Source organism: Kogia breviceps, chromosome 20, assembly GCF_026419965.1.
Source record: "Kogia breviceps isolate mKogBre1 chromosome 20, mKogBre1 haplotype 1, whole genome shotgun sequence".
NCBI lineage: Eukaryota > Metazoa > Chordata > Mammalia > Artiodactyla > Physeteridae > Kogia > Kogia breviceps.
In genome coordinates, this window is record NC_081329.1 from 29,725,641 (window position 1) to 29,743,018 (window position 17,378).

The window sequence follows — 17,378 nt, forward strand, 5'->3', positions numbered from 1 at the left end:
AATGGTCATGAAGAACCTAGGGGCAGGACAGGAATAAAGACACAGACATAGAGAATGGACTTGAGGAGACGGGGATGGGGAAGGGTAAGCTGGGACAAAGTGAGAGAGTGGCAGGGACATATATACACTACCAAACCTAAAATAGATAGCTAGTGGGAAGCTGCAGCATAGCACGGGGAGATCAGCTCGGTGCTTTGTGACCACCTAGAGGGGTGGGATAGGGAGGGTGGGAGGGAGGGAGATGCAACAGGGAAGAGATGTGGGAACATATGTATATGTATAACTGATTCACTTTGTTATAAAGCAGAAACTAACACACCATTGTAAAGCAATTATACTCTAATAAAGATGTTTAAAAAAAAAGAAGATTCTGTAGAAATATATTTAATTGCATGGAAAGGTGTTCTTACTGTCCTAAGTGAATAAAATAAATTATAAAATTTAAAAAAATATTAGTTTCTCTTTAAGGATTCGGTGTGCATTTCCTTAATGGTGGTTTTCCTCTGGTGCTTTTAAAATGTGGACTGACATATGCATTTGCATTCGTACAGTACCACACAGAGCACTCGTACTGCATCAAGTTAGGTACAGCTGTCCTGGCATTTCTTTGGTAAAAGGCCTTTCCTTGACCTTTTCATCTTTTCCCCCTAGAATTTCTAAATGGTTGCTCTGGGCTCCCCATTTTGGAATCAAGAGCGTGTGTGAGCAGAGAGCGTGGGGTGGTGATTTGGTGTAGCGGGGAGGGGTCGGGGAGGGAGGCCAGTGCACGTGCACCTCCGCTCGCCAGTGCCCGGGGGCGGGGAATGGGGGCTCCCAGCTTCCTTGGATTTCACCTGCGACCAGGGACAAGCCACCTCTCAGCATGGGGCTTAGAAGATTTCACAGGCATCCCCCTCGTTCCTCAGGAGGTCAAGGCCACCAAGGAGGGCAGCCTCCAGGACTCAGGCTGCCGGCGGAATCCCCAATGCCAGAGCCAAAGGCTTGCCAAGATCCTCCGACCCTCCTCCTGCAGAGGAGAGACTGAGGTACAGCGTGGGGAGGGGGTGAGACTTGGAGGGGTCAGGAGAGAAGGCCAGGTGTCCCGAGACGTGCTGGGCCCGGGCTCAGGGACCCTGGAGCCCACGGAGGGGTGCGAGGCCAGAGGAGAGCAGCACGGTGGCCCAGGCTGCACGCGGCCCAGCGATCGCAGCCTGAGGTCGCACCTCAAACAGAGCGGCGCGGGCCGCAAGAAAGGCCAGAGGTGCCATCAACCAAGAGCCCCCGCATCCCACGGGGCCCTGAGGGTAAGTACGGCGGGGGAGGGCAGGAGGGAGGGAAGGGGCCGCGGGGAGGGGGCAGACGATGCGGCCGGGCCTAGGTCATCTGGAGCCGAGTCCAGAGTGGGACAGGCCGTGTGGCCTCTTCCTAGCGGTGACCACCAGGATCCGCGCTGGGCAGAGCAATACGGAGCCTCAGCGGGGGGGGGGGGGGGGGGGAGGCCCCTCTGCTCTCTCTGCCCCTTCACGGCTGTAGCTTCAGCCTCGTCCTGTCTCTGGCCGTGAATGCCTGTTGAGTGAATGAGTGAGACCCGTTTCCATATCCACAATCACACACAGCCTCAAAGTGACCTTCACGTCGTGTGACCGCAGGCAGGCCCCCGGAGCCTCACCGCCCTGGGCCCGGCCCCTCACGTCTGCGAGGAGCTGCTCTGCAAGGCCCTACCACCTGGATACGCCCACAGCCCGTGAAGTGCAAGTTAAAAGTCTCAGCTACTAAGACCAAACACACTTTAAATGTAGACCTGTCCAGAAATATGCATATTATCAATCAGCTCGTTGGACCTTCCATTGTGGGTTTGGCTTTGTTCTAGCAGAGCAGAAGGTGAAGGCCCTCTGGGTGGACAGGCTGCCTGGATGAGAGTAGAGGGTAAGGCTGTGAAGGTGGAGGTGTGTGGGGCGCCATCCCCGCAAAGAAAGCTCAGGAGGAAGGAAGCAAGAAGCCCGGTAGGAGGGAGGAGAGAAAATGAACAAGGAGGAAAAGCAAATGAGGAAGAGCGGAGCGGGAAAGGCTGTGCAGGGCCGAGAGGTTTCTAGGGCCAGAGGATGGACCAGGTTCCACGTGATTCACGGCAGGGCTGACCGAGCACGTGGACCACGCGGCCCTGTGCAGAGAAGACACCACGGGGCAGGGGCACCTGAGGACCAGCCGAGGCCACCAGGAGAGACTGCGCGGCCCCGGGGAGAAGTGGAAAGGGGTTTGCGTTAGCCTGTAACGAAACATTTCCCCGTGATGGAAAACCATGCAGCTTTTACAAAGGACAAGGCAATTCCATGTGTAGCGATGGCTGCACAGAACCCCTCCGCGAGGGAGCCGGGGATACGGAGAAGAGGAAGAACAGCGTTGATAGTGGGCTTGCATCTGGGGAGTGAAACCGGAGAGCCACACGCAGGCTCTAAACAGAAGGTGTCTGGAAAGATCCAGGGAGATCGTTAACGAGGCGGCCCCTGGGGGAGGGAACGGAGGAGACGGGAGGAGAGAGGAAGTAACTGTTCACTGCAAACATACACTTCTATGCGGTTTTAATTCTCTAACGCGTGTATGTCTTACTTTTCTTACTACTAACTACTAGTTCATTGCTCCCAGAAACATCACTTTTCATTGCAAACATACCCTCTATGCGGTTTTAATTCTCTAACGCGTGTACGTCTTACTTTACTTACTACTAATTACTAGTTAATTGCTCCCAGAAGCATCACTTTTCAGCTCCTCTTCGGCTGTTCTCTCCCTCGGACGGTCTCAGTAACCTCTTTGCAGGGTCCCGATAAAGGACTCACGTCTGAGCTGGCATAAGCCTAGCTGAGACGGTTCTGGTGCTCTCCCGTGTGTTCCCTTCTCGTGGGCACCGTCAGCAGCTTTTCAGCTCTTCTCCCAGCAGTGGTCTGAGCCGGCTTTGCCAGGTGTCGACACCCGTCCCCCGCCGACCCCCGTCCTGCTGGCACATGGCCTCTGAGATCCCCCAGACCTGCAGTCACGGGTCTCTCAGAAGACGTACAAAGAAAAAAATTGGTCCCTAGCTCCCCTTTGTTGGGTCTTTGCCTTCTCTTCTTTTAAAAATTGTTGTAACGTATATCTAACATAAATGTTAGCACTTTTAAATGTACCATAACATTAAGTTATGTTTTCACATAAGTTTTCACATTGCTGTGAAACCATCACCACCATTCCCCTCCAGAACTTTCTCATCTTCCCAAACTCTGAACCCATCAAACACTCCCCATCCCTCCCTGCTCCCAGCCCCCGGTAACCACCATTCTACCTCCTCCCGGTACTTCATTTAACTAGTACATTAGTGTTAGTCCTTTTGTGTCTGGCTTATTTCACTTAGCAGAGTGTCTTCAAGTGTCATCCATATTGTATGATAGCATGTGTCAGAATTTCTCTCCTTTTTAAGACTGGATAATATTCCACTGTATATATAGTTCACATTTCGTTTATCCATTCGTCCATTAGTGGACACTTGGGTGGCTTCCACTTTGGGGCTATAATGCATAATGCAGCTGTGAACATGAGTGTACAACTATCTCCTGTCTTGTTTCGTTCTGAAATCAAATGTAATGAGGGATAATTTACATACAACACAATTTAACCACTTTACATGTGCAGTTTGATTAGCCTTGACTAGATATAGGACACGTCCATCACCCCAAAAGTCTCTGGTGCCTTTTCACAGTCAACCCCTCTCCCCACCCCTAGGCCACAACTTATCTGCTTTCTGTCACTAGATGTTAGTTTTGCGTTTTCTAGAATTTTATATAAATGGAATGATAGAGAAAGTACTCTTTTGAATCTGACTTCTTGTGCTCGGCATAGTGGTTTTTTTTTTTTTAAGAAATTTTATTTATTTATTATTTTTGGCTGCGTTGGGTCTTCGTTGCTGCGCGCAGGCTTTCTCTAGTTGCAGCGAGCGGGGGCTACTCTTTGTTGCAGTGTGTGGGCTTCTCACTGCAGTGGCTTCTCTTGTTGCGGAGCATGGGCTCAGTAGTTGTGGCTCGCGGGTTCTAGAGCACAGGCTCAGTAGTTGTGGTTCACGGGCTTAGTTGCTCAGCAGCATGTGAGATCTTCCTGGACCAGGGCTTGAACCCGTGTCCCCTGCATTGGCAGGTGGATTTTTTTTTTTTTTTTTTTTTTTGGTACGCGGGCCTCTCACTGTTGTGGCCTCTCCCGTTGCAGAGCACAGGCTCCAGACGCGCAGGCTCAGTGGCCACGGCTCACGGGCCCAGCCTCTCCGCGGCATGTGGGATCTTCCCGGACCGGGTCATGAACACGTGTCCCCTGCATTGGCAGGCGGATTCTCAACCACTGCGCCACCAGGGAAGCCCTGGTAGGTGGATTCTTAACCACTGTGCCACCAGGAAAGTCCCAGCATAGTGTTTTTGAGATTCGTCTCTGCTGTTATATATCTGTAGTTTTTCCTTTATTGCAGAATACGTTCGTCAGTTGGATGGATAGACCACATTTGTTCATCCATTCAGCACTGGGTTCTTTCCAGGGTCGGGCATTTGTGAAACAAGCTGCTTTCAGTATTTTCAGATCAGTCTTTGGGAAGATGTATGCTTCCCTTGCTCTTGGGTAAAAACCAGGGAGTGGACGTGCGGTGAAGTAGGTGGTCAGTTTATGTTTGACTTTATAAGAAACTGCCGAACTTTTGCAAAGTGGTGGTGTCATGCACATTCCCACCAGTGCTATGTGAAAGTTCAGAGCACTCCACATCCTTATCCACGGGTCATAAGGTCAGCCTTTTCCTTCCTAGTCGTGTGAAGTGATGTCTCATTGTGGTTTTAATTTACATTTTCTTGATGACTAATGGTGTGAACATCTTTTCACATACTTATTGGTCGGTCATTCATACATCATCTTGGGTGATGTGTCTTTTTTTAAATTGGATTGTTTGTAAGCACTCTTTATATATATATATATATATATATATATTTTTTTTTTTTTTTTTTTTTTTTTTTTTTTTTGCGCTATGCAGGCCTCTCACTGCTGTGGCCTCTCCCGTTGCGGAGCACAGGCTCCGGACGCACAGGCCCAGCGGCCATGGCTCACGGGCCCAGCCGCTCCGTGGCCTGTGGGATCCTCCCAGACCAGGGCACGAACCCGTGTCCCCTGCATCGGCAGGTGGACTCCCAACCACTGTGCCACCAGGGAAGCCCCCTCTTTATATATTTTGGGTGCGAGTCCTTTGTCAGATATACGTATTGCAAATATGTATAACTTCCAGACTGTGGCCAAACTTTTCATCTTTTAATGGTGTCTTTTGAAGAGAAAATTTTTATTTTGATAAAATCCAGTTTATCAATTGTTTCATTGTATGGTTCATGTATTTGGTGTCCTCTGGATTCTTTTATATTTGGTTTCTTTTGCTCACTGTTATTCCTTAGATTCATTCATCGTGTGTACTGTAGTTCCTTCACTGTTACTGGTGTATCAAATTCCCTTGCATGTACAGACAGCACATTTATCCATTTTATTGGTGACGACGTGTGGGTTGCCTTCAGCCCTTATAAATTTCACTGCCATGAACACACTGCACCCATATGCTGGGACATATGTGCGTGTATTTCTCTAGGTTTGTAACAGAGTAGAATTGCTGGGTGAGTGATAGGACATGTATAACTTCAACTGTACCAGATAATACCAGGACGTTTCCAGAAGGAGGTGAACTAATTTACACTTCCGCCAGCAGTTTATGAGTTCCATTTGCTTCACATTCTCACCAATGTGAGAATAGTTTATATTTTTTATCCTTTCCATTTTTACTAATCTGCTGGGTACACAATGGCCGTTCATTTTTCAGAATTTCTTTTTGAATATTTGTATTTCAATTAAGCCATAAATTTCTCTCTAAATATTTCTTTGGTTGCATCTCATGATTTTAAAACCATTTTTATCAGGAAAAAATTTTAATGTATTCAAAATTGGAGAAAATAGTATAATGAACTCTCCTGTTCTCATTAGGCACTTTCAACAATTATCAGCTCATTGCTAATATTATGTCATTTACACCAGTGCTGGGTTATTTTGAAGCAAGTCCCATTCACACATATCCTCTCATCTATATATGTATTTTAGCACTTAACTCTAAAAGAAAATGATCTTTTAAAAAAGAAACACAATATCATTATATTACACTTAAGGTGTAATATAACACACTTTATAACAAACCTCCGATAAAATCAAATATACAGTGTTCAAATTTCCCTGTATCATAAACATTTCTAAGCTAATTTCCTAGACTCAGGATTCAAACAAGGTCCCCACATTGCATTTCATTCGTGTCTCTTAAATCTCTTAATTTGTAAGTTCCCACCACACTGCTGCTCTTCCCCCACCTCCCATCTTTTATTATTCTTTGCAATTTACCTGTTGAGGAAATTGAGTCATTTATCCCATAAAGTTTCTCATATTCTAGATTTTGTTGACTGCGTTCCTGTGGTGGTGTTTAGCATGTTCCACTGTCTCTTGTATTTCCTGTAAACAGATAGATTGAGGTTGATTCCAAATCAGGTTGATTTTCTGGCAAGAATATTTTCATAGATGGTGTGAAAAGCACATGTGTCCTGGATGTCTCTCTTATTGTGATGCTAGCAGCATTTGATGATCTTCGTTTAGATCCACTATTTCATATGGGTTGCAAATAATTTCCGCTCAAAATATTTTCTAATTTTTATTTTTCTTTGGACCATGAACTATCTCAAAGTGTATTTCTTAATTTCTACACATATGGAGATTTTCTAGTTATCTTTTTGTTACAGATTTCTAGCATCATCACAGAGTAGTCAGAAGACTTACAACTGTGTGATTTCAGTCCTTTAGTATTTGTTGAAGCATGCTTTATTGCTTAGTATACAGTCAATTTTTAAAGACAATGCATATTCTGCTATTTTTGCATATTTTATTTTAATTAATTAATTAATTAATTTTGGCTGCGCTGTGTCTTTGTTGCTGCACACGAGCTTTCTCTAGTTGTGGCGAGCGGGGGCTACTCTTTGTTGCGGTGCGTGGGCTTCTCATTGTGGTGGCTTCTCTTGTTGTAGAGCACGGGCTCTAGGCACACAGGCTGCAGTAGCTGTGGCACATGGGCTTATCTGCAGCATGTGGGATCTTCCCGGACCAGGGCTTGAACCCATGTCCCCTACATTGGCAGGAGGATTCTTAACCACTGCGCCACCAGGGAAGCCCTGCATGCTGTATTTTATATGTGCTCATTAGGACAGTTTTGTTACTCTTGTGCAATTATCTTATATCATGACTGATAGAACAGCCTGCTTAGTTATTTTTTTTTAAACTTAGAAAAGTCTTTAAAATCTCCCTGTGCTTTCCTATACACCAGCAATGAACAAGTGGAAAAAGAAAATACAAAAAGAACAATTACCAGTAACGAAATTGAATCAGTAATTTTAAATTTCCCAATAAACAAAGGCCAGGACCAGATGGTGAATTCTATCAAACATTTGGAGAAGAGTTAAAGTCTATCCTTCTCAAACTAGTCCAAAAAATTGCAGAGAAAGGAACACTTCAGAACTCATTCAATGAGGCCAGCATCACCCTGATACCAAAACCAGACAAAGATATGATAAAAAAAGAGAAGTACAGGTCAATATCACTGATGAACACAGATGCAAAAATCCTCAACATAATACGAGCAAACCAAATCCAACCATACCATTAAAAGGATCATACATCATGATCAAGATTTATCCCAGGGATGCAAGGATTTTTCAATATCCACAATTCAATCAATTTGATATCCACAATTCAATCAATTTGACAAATTGAAGAATAAAAACCATATATGATCATCTCAATAACTGCAGTAAAAGTTTTTGATAACATTCATGATAAAAACTCTCCAGAAAGTGGGCATAGAGGGGACATACCTCAACATAATAAAGGCCATATATGACAAACCCACAGCTAACATCATACTCAACAGTGAAAAGCTGAAAGTATTCCCTCTAAGATCAGGAAAAAGACAAGGGTACCCACTCACCACTTTTATTCAACATAGTGTTGGAAGTCCTAGCCAAAGCAGTCAGACAAGGAAAAGAAATAAAAGAATCCAAATTGGAAAAGAAGAAGTAAAATTGTCACTGTTTGCAGATGACATGACACTATACACAGAAAATCCTAAAGACACCACCAGACAACTACTAGAGCTCATCAATGAATTCGGTAAAGTTTCAGGATACAAAATCAATAGACAGAAATCTGTTGCATTTCTATACACTAACAACAAACTATCAGAAAGATAAATTAAGGGAAAAAATCCCATTTACAATCTCATCAAACAGAATAAAATACCAGGACTTCCCTGGTGGTCCAGTGATTAAGAATCCGCCTTCCAATGCAGGGGATGTGGGTTCGATCCCTGGTCAGGGAGCTAAGATCCCACATGCCACGAGGCAAATAAGTCCATGCACCACAACTAGAGAGCCCGCATACTGCAATGAAAGAGCCCATGTGCTGTAACTAAGACCCAAAGCGGCCAAAAATTAAATAAATAAATATTTTTTTTTTTAAAAGAAATACCTGGGAGCCCCCAAAGAAATAATTGATAGGTTGTCGTGGCTGGTTGGGACCTGTTTTCCTTTGTAATTTTTTTTTTTTTTTTGCGGTATGCGGGCCTCTCACTGTTGTGGCCTCTCCCGTTGCGGAGCACAGGCTCCGGGGGCCATGGCTCACGGGCTTAGTTGCTCCGCGGCATGTGGGATCTTCCCGGACCAGGGCACGAACCCGTGTCTCCTGCATCGGCAGGCGGATTCTCAACCACTGCACCACCAGGGAAGCCCCCTTTGTAATTTTAATATAATTTCTTCCTCAGCCTGTACAGTTGTTCTCACTATATTCCGTATTATTCAGTTTTCAGATTCACGACTTTCTTTCCATCAAGAACCCTTTGGGGATGTCAAGTTAGGGGTCCTAGTCAATTCAAACAGGAGCTAGACGAACTTTAAAAAAATTGTGTAATTATTCCATTTTGCAAGAGGTCCTTGCCTCTAGCAAAGCCTTTGCCACTGTCTCCTATTCAACGTATAACTGTCCTCACTTTCTCTGGAAAACTATGATCAAGTTCAGTCACTTTGAATGATTTTCTAACCTTCTTTTAAAAAGAAAATGAAATCAACCAATTTTATTCAATGTAATACATCAAATAAACAATTAGAGCTGTTTGTACATGGGGCAGAGCCTCAGTCCTAGCAAAGGGGTTTTGTGTATGAATGTTTTTCTTTACTTTGTTCTCAAGAGACTTTGAACTTAGGATAAGAGTTGAAGGGTTTTAAATGACATTTTCAAAAACAGAAGCATCTGAGGCTCAAAAAGCTCTTTAAGGCCAATGTAAATAACCTGAAAGGTGATCTGAATGGCTGGTCTCCCAGCATTAACCGGATGTCAGTTTCTCAATGCATATTCATAGATATCCCGGTGAGCCTGGGCACTGCAGCTCTCTAATGCAGGCAAAGGTGATTAGTTTACCTCAGTTCACCTGCTTGTCTTTGCTTTCTCCTCTTTGTGTGTGCATAAACTAAAAACGGTTAAAAATGAACACATCACCCCAGAGAACGCTTAACTTTTTTTTTGAATGTTGCTTAAATGTGGCTTTCAGAAATGTCTGTTAGTATAGAGTTAAATGTTAGAATATTTTTTCTTGCTAACAAGAATGTATCTCTCACCTTCAAAAAGAGTATTCCCAATAGTCACAGGAAAACAATTCCTTATGACTATGTCTGTCTACTGTTTCAAAAGAACTCAAAAAACCAAAGTCCATCAGACTCCATGGCTGCCCTTATTTCAGGCAAAAATTACACCTGCCACCTTTTTGAGGTTTATGTAATCTGTATACCAATATTTAGGCTCGTTATTAATGCAGCAAGGAATTGCAGTTAAGCCCAATTTGTAAAGCTGTCATTCTGGAAAGAAAATCCATGGGTCTGTGCTGCATTATATAACCACACCAACTTAGATAACAAACCCAACCTGCCCCTTAACAGAAAATATATAAACAAACGAGTCGGGTTTTGCTGTGGGGATTTTCAGCTTTTCATTGGATGACCATGCTCAAGAATTCCAGACATTTGACAACACAAATAAATGTCACTCTTCGTGGTTTTGAGTTCATTTATAGAAGATGTCACTTGAATTCTTAGATTTAAGTTACATTAAGAATATGGAGGAGCTCCCTCCCACCCACCATTTGTCATAACTCTGCTTACTTTATTCCGTCAACAAGGACCGTCATTTTTTCTCTTTTCACTATGCTTTTCCATCATCATCACTGACCCGTTATCCTGTACGTCACGAGAAGACGAGAGGAAGGGCGAAAACCACACACCGCGCAGGGTGCCCCAGGGAGAACCGAACGCCTTAATTGTCACCTGAAGAGCTAGAGCTGTCGACCTGACACTCGGTGTTCAGGGAACACACCTGGTTCTCACCACACTACAGAGGAAGTTGGCACCACCTGAGATGCTCAGCGAGGCCGTACAGGAAAATGATTCCTGGAACCCTAGTACCTGAAGGCGTGGCAGTAGATTCGAAAACCGGCAGACCAGGGCTCTCAGCAGTACCCACGTTAGTCAAATGTGTCGCCGTTTCCCCCAACACGTACCTTCTGAGCGGAAAGGCCAGATGGTAGATGGTAAAGGAGAGCGTTGGCTACACGTGGGATTCCTCAAGGTACAGTTTACATGTAATACACAGCGAGGGTCGTTGGCACTTCGATGAAATCTATCGCATTTTCTTTGGTCACGTTACCTCCTTGTAGAAAAATCAGAACTGTTACGCTGAACTCACTTAAAGCAGGTAGTTTGCAGTAGCAAAGGCAGTGTGTCTTTGGGACAATTCACTAGTAACTGCATAGAGCAGTGACAGTCTTGGGCTCCAACTGCGACTGTGAAGCAAGCAATCAAGGGAGACAAGTCATTTATTTTCTGGAGATGACATGACTCTATGGCCTAAACCTTCAACGGCACGAAGTTTAGGACAAATGCCTGCTGCGGACACTGTTCCCACCACTTCCTAAATTCCTAACGCAGCGGCAAGGAACAGCAGATCAAGCCAGGAGGGCATGAAAACCTGTGTCCGCCTCACCCCTCTACCCCAGGAAGCCGTTAGCTTCCCAAAGCTAAATCTACTTCTGGAATCTGCCTTATATCCAGAATTCTTAACGATGAGAGGTGAGCATTAACTCAGAACACATCAGAGAAGATCATCAGTATTTAGGGCCCGGATTTCTGGCAAATCTTCCTAGATTACATAATCAGGTCAACTGAAATGAGAAAAAACACTGCTTTGTTCCAAATGGGAGCTACTTGTTACTGCAACTGTGTTTCCTTTTTTTTGGTTGGATGAATTACAACCCCTTTAGAAGGTTTTCAAATGGGTTTCCCTAAAAAATCCAAAGTGAGGTTATAATACCATTTTCTTTGGAAAAGGGAAAACCATCTATATTCTTGGCACTGAGACACATTATATGAGTGAAAACTGAAATTTCAAAGCAAAGGTCATAAACTTATACTTGCTACATAAAGAAGAACATGAAAAGGCTTGTATTTCTAAACCTCTGTGTGTAGAAAAAGAATCAGAGAATTTGAAACACTTGGAAGGGGGAAAAATTCCACATGCAAGACAGACATCCAAAATGGCTCAACATAATTTATTTTTTTTTATGTTAAAATGTACAGAGTTCTTTTGAAAGTACTTGCTAGAAAGGGGAAAAAAAAGTGATATTACATACAGGAGAGGAAGGAGACCAGCTGGCCCAGGAGCGCGTGACATGGAGAAGTACAAAGGCATCTAGGCACCCCTTCCCCTTAGCTTACGAGTCACCATGAACAAAGTACAAAGAGGTTACAAAACAGGAAAAGCAAATATAAACAGACAGGAATAGACTTAGCTTCATTTGTACATGCGGCTTTTAGAGGCATCTGGAGCTCTATTCACACACTCTAGAGATCTCTTTAAAGAGAATTTTTATCTTTCTTAAAATAGTTTTTAATATTCTACAACAAAGATAAAAAATTTTAAAGATGGAATGAAATGAAAAAGCTCTTATTTTAAAAGGCATCAAAGTCACTAACAGTGAGTTTTTAAATTTCTTTTTTTTAGAAGATTACCCAAGTTATCTTGCTAAAAATACATTTTTTTAAACAGAAGTGAAAAAATGACAGGTACCAATATTACTGTGTTGGATAATTTCTTTTATAATATAGAAAAGAACATTTTCTCTACAATAGTTCTAAAGTCACAAAAAGGCTTGTGGAAAAGGGAGCTGCCTGATTGAATTTTTTTTTTTTTTTTTTTAAAGAAACAAAACCAAACACAACCGCAAACCAACAGAAACTGAATTCACGGCCCTCATTTCAACAGCTTCTCCTTCTGCCTTGACCCACCCTCCTCCCAATACACCTCCCTCCCTCCCGACCCACCCCGTCCCCACCCCAACCAGGAAGCATTGACAGCGCCGAAGAGTAGGCAGAGGGCAGCACAGTGCACGTTCTACACAGAGGACTGGGAACTGGAACAGTATATACAGAGAAACTGGGTCCTACACAGCCTTGCACATGCTCAGAATCGATAGCGGTAAGATGTGGAATTCTGCCTTTTTCTACCTAACACGTTTAATTGAGAAAGTCAATTAAAGTGTATAAAAAAACCCAACAAACCTGTGCATTTGAAAAAATTTAATGCCTAATTCGTACTTCAAAAATTTATCTATATAAAATGTACAAATGAAGGAGAGAATTTAATGCTTACAGGTATTTCTTTAAGCAGTACCTCCCCCTTTTGGATATTTGACTGCACATACCAAGTGGTATAATAGTGTCCATCTTCTAATGATGGAACGTATATATGTATATATAGATATACATATACATACATATATATATATATATTTATTTATTTTTTACCTATCCCTGGAGCAAGTAACAAGAAGAGAATGGGCGAACTGGCTGCACGGGAGAAAAGAGAAAGAAGCCGGCAGCAACGCAGGAGCCCGCTACAACCCTGCTGCCCAGGGCTGCCCCACTATATGCTGGTGGTTGGTTTCATCCCTCTTCTCTTCAGCCACGCACAGGACAGGGGCTGGCGCGCTCTGATTCACAGGGGAGGAACTCGGGATCTCAAAAGACAAAGGAAAACTAGAGGTATGTTATCACTGAAGTAGCTATAAAACTCACACCACGATCTCCCGCACGACACACATTCTGCGTCATCTCTTCCAACACAAAGTAAACAGTGTCAAAGGTTACTCGGGTATTTCTCAAATCATTGACATGTACAGTCATCCACCAACCCTTTACGTGAGAACGTAAGAGGCTAATCACTGGGGACTGCTGTTTGGGTTTCATCAGAGTCAAAGGCTCAAGAATCAAGACCCTTGGCATCTCAAAGTACATACTAAAAACAAGAGGCTGCGTGGAATATGTGCGTATGGCTGATTCACCAGGTGGTAAAAGACAAGAGGTTGACCGCCTCTTTTTGATTGTTAATTGACCGTCTATCCCTCCAAGGCTGGATTAGGATTGCAAACAGCTTTCCTCTGAGATTCCGCTGTTAACTGAGACTTACAGTATTTTTGTGTCTCTGAGTGCTGAGTGGGTGTAGTTTAAAAAAAAAATTATATTACACTTGATTTAAGAAAAACAAACATTTCAATGAAGTTCAGCTATAAAGAAACATTCTTGGGGAAAGGTTTCAAGAGGTGTGTGTATGTGTGCGTGTGTGTGTGCGCGTGCGTGTGTAGGGAGTGGAGGGGATTTTAAGAGGAGAAGAATTTTCCTGCCTCACTTTATTAATAATAATAATAATATTAACAATAATAATAAGTTTAAGGAGCTTGGGTTGTTCTCCATGTCCCCGTCCGAGTCTCCCGTAAGTGCCTCCTGCTGGAATGAAGTAGGGAATGAAAGGCTGGGTGTGGAGGAAAGGGTCTGGCTAACCCTCGAGATGTATATGTAACATTTAAAAATGACAACATTGGGAGCTGCAAACACTGAGCGGAAACATACATCTTAAAATAAAATAAAGAGAATTCACTCTTACACAAAGTCTGTCCATGTGGTGTGTAAAGAAAGTAAGGCTCTTTTTAATTATGAAAAGATTTTTGTGCATGTTTCCCCATCCCCAAATCCATTTTTAGATGAGTTCTATTGTAAAATGTTCAAGATTGTGAAGAAAACCAAAACCCAGAACAAAATGAACCCCCCCCCAAAAAAAAAAAGAGAAGAAAGACCAGGTTTTCTAAAAAATAAAATAAACCAAAGAAAAATTCCTCTAAATCTACAGCAATATTTTAACTGGAAAAAAGGTCCATTTTTCTCTGGTTTGTCAGTATAAAAGGTTCCTTTATTTATATATATTTAAGTTTTTAACTGCAAGTTCGTCTTGCTCATCTTCTCATGTAAGGTCCGTTGAGTGACTGCTTGGGCACGCCGGCAGCGTTCATGTAGCTGTGATGGGAGGGGCCCGTGTACATCATGTTTCCATGAGGATTTGGCTGCATAGGCTGCTGGGTATAGGCCTGGCTCCCCATCATCCCCATCTGCATCTGCATAGGATACTGTGCTGTCTGGTTCATGTAGGCAGGGTTACTATGGTAACTGCTGTTCATCATGGGCTGCGTCATCCGATAGCTGTTCATGGCGTTCAAGGTGTTCATATTCATGGAATTGACATTATAGGCGGGGGTTGGCATCAAATTAACCCCCATGTTCATGCCACGCTGAACAGCCAACGCACGAGGGCCAGCCTGCATGGCGACCGCAGGCGGGCTGCGGCCATACAGCTGCTGCTGGTGAGCTGCCGCAGAGGGCAGGGGCGCAGACTTGGAGCGGATAGAGATGTGCCCCTTGACTGGCATCTGCCCTTGCAGCCTCTGAGTGTGGGGAATGCCAATGTTGGTGGCAGACATGTTGCACTGCAGCAGAGGGGACGTGAGGTTCATGGTAGTGGAGGCCAAGTTCGGGGGCGGCGTCATGGTGGCTTGTGCTTGAGGGGCCCCAGCCAAGGGGTGCGACGGAGCCAGCTGAGCCAGCCCCGTGTTGGACAGAGAAACACTGGTTGCATAGGAAGTCACAGCAGGAGAATGGCTATAAGGCATGGCATGAGGGTCCATAATGGTGTTGGTGAGCTGCTGCAACTTGGCTAGACTGAAGGTGGCTGACGGCTGGGAGTAGCTGCCGGCCCCGAAGTCCCCGGGGATCCTCTCGTAGATGCTGATGTTCCCCGTGCTTCCAGATTCTGGGATCTCCATGATCATGGGCGCTGGGGTGAAACTGCTGTTCATGCTGCACTGGGACAGCGGGGGCTGCTGCTGCTGAGGGGGCGGGGCCGGGGGCTGGGGCTGCGGGGGCGGCGGCGGCGGCTGCGGGGCCGGAGGCGGTGGCGGCGGCGGCGGGGCCGGCGGCGGGGCGGGCGGCGCTTGCGGGGGCGGCTGGGGTGGCGGCGGCTGCTGGGTGCTGGGAGGCCGCTCCACCGCGCAGCTCTGGGGGGACTTGATGCTGCAGGTGGCGGCGGCGGGCGGGACGCTGCTCTGTGGCATCAGGCTGCAGCTGCCGCCCACGCCGGCCATCTGTTGGGTGACCACGCAGCTGTTCTGGGTGAGGCTGCTGGAGGACGACAGGCCGCCGTAGGAGCAGCTGCTCTGGGAGGAGCTGTTCCCGCAGATGCTGCCGCCCATTGTGGAGTCGTAACTGCTGGGGTTCTCGTAGTTCTCCGTGGTGCTCTCGATGCTGCCCAGGTCGCTGAAGCCGCTGTCCACCACCTGCTGGGAGTGGTCCGATACGGAAGGCACATCCATCATGGGGCTGGTCTCCATGTTCTGCATAGACGGCGCGGACAGGGATCCTTGCTCCGGGCTGATCTGGGTGTAGCCCCCTTCGAGGGCAGGCACGCTGGGACTGCCGACCGAGCGCACCGACTGGCTGGGGTGGGACTGGACAGAAGACAGCGGGCTGTTGTGCTCAGAGGCGTGGCAGTCCTCCACCAGGGGCAGCTGCGGGTCCTCGTCGGCCTGGGTGTAGCTCTGCAGGGTCTGACAGGCCGCCAGGGTTTCCTCGCAGTCCTGGTAGGCGCCCTCATGCTCGCTGCTCTCCTCCTGAGTCAAAGACTGCACGGCCTGCACGGTTTCCAGATCCAGGTCGCTGTGAGGGATCTCGGCCTCCTCTTTCAGCTGCAGCAGCTCTTCTTTAGAGTGGGAGTCCTCCTCGTGGTCGTCCTCAGAGCCCGGCATGTGCTCCGAGACCACGGACGCTTCGTGGGAAGTCTGCTCCTCTTCGGAATCCGGCTCTGTCTCTCCCTTGTCCTTTGCGTGCTCCCGACTGCTGTGCACATCAGGATCTAAAAAAGACTCCTGGCCACCGTGCTCCTCCTTGACGTCGCCGCCAGCCGGCTGCTCCTCCGGCCCCTTCTTCTCTGTGGCCTCCAGGTGGCCGTCGTCCTCATCATCCGCGTCGTGGTCTTCGCTCTGGTGGGTCTCCACAGCGGCGTCCTCCTCCTCCTCCTCCTCCTCCTCCTCTTCACGTGCACGCTGTGCCAGCTCCTGTGGCCCCTCCTCCGACGGCTGCTGCCCTGCAGGGACGCGGGGCTCCTCCTCCTCCTCCTCCTCCTCGCCCACCTCGGGCTCCTTGGCTCCGGTCTCGGTCTCAGGGCTGCAACTGTCCGCCGGGGAGGCCGCCCTGACGTCACTGCTGGTGGTGTCCTCCTCCTCCTCCCCCTCCTCTCCCTCCTCCGCCTCCAGGGGCAGCTCCTCCCCTTCCTTCCTTTCCTCCCTTAAAGGCAAGTCTTCTCGTGGTCCAACAGCTTCCTGGTTCTCTTGAACTTGGGGTTCACGTCCAGGCTCAGGAAGGGGGACAACGGGCTCAACAACGCATTCTCGAGTAGAAACGGCCACCAGCTCCCGATTCAGCTTAAGTCCTGGCTTGCGCCCAGGTCTTTTCTTCCAGTGGACTGGTTTGCGGCTCTTGCCCTTGGGCCATCCCTTCTTCTTTTTCATGGGTGTGGACGTATCTGGCTCAAGTGGAGAATCCTTCACATCACATTTTCTCAAAAGAGATACTGGCTTTAGGATAGGAGTGTCTGCACAGGAGGGATAAAAAATAAAAACAGATTACAGGATCTTGTATTTTTAGTGCCTCTTTCTGAGACCACACGTACAACAGAAATGATTTTAATAATCATCCTGAACTCCTGACTACCTTCATTTTCAGGTTAAGAATCTAAAGGAGACACCCATTCCATGATATTCTCTAAAGTCACACAGTGAACTGGCAGAACAAGGAGAGGATCCTGGTCCACCCACTAGGTTCAAGTTTATCATCACCAACTGCATGGCTTTG

The 17,378-nt window shown here is 46.2% G+C and overlaps 1 protein-coding gene across 2 annotated transcripts in view; it reads right to left on the reverse strand.

The window, feature by feature from the left end:
• Positions 1-14,366: 14,366 nt before the first annotated feature.
• KAT6A (lysine acetyltransferase 6A) overlaps positions 14,367-17,378 on the reverse strand; it is a 102,443-nt gene continuing 99,431 nt past the window's right edge. For both annotated transcript variants that reach the window (XM_059049495.2, XM_059049494.2), the window contains exon 17: positions 14,367-17,118. In XM_059049495.2, coding sequence (XP_058905478.1) covers positions 14,432-17,118 — 2,687 coding nt within the window. In that variant the 3' untranslated portion in view covers positions 14,367-14,431. The remainder of the gene's footprint in view (positions 17,119-17,378) is intronic.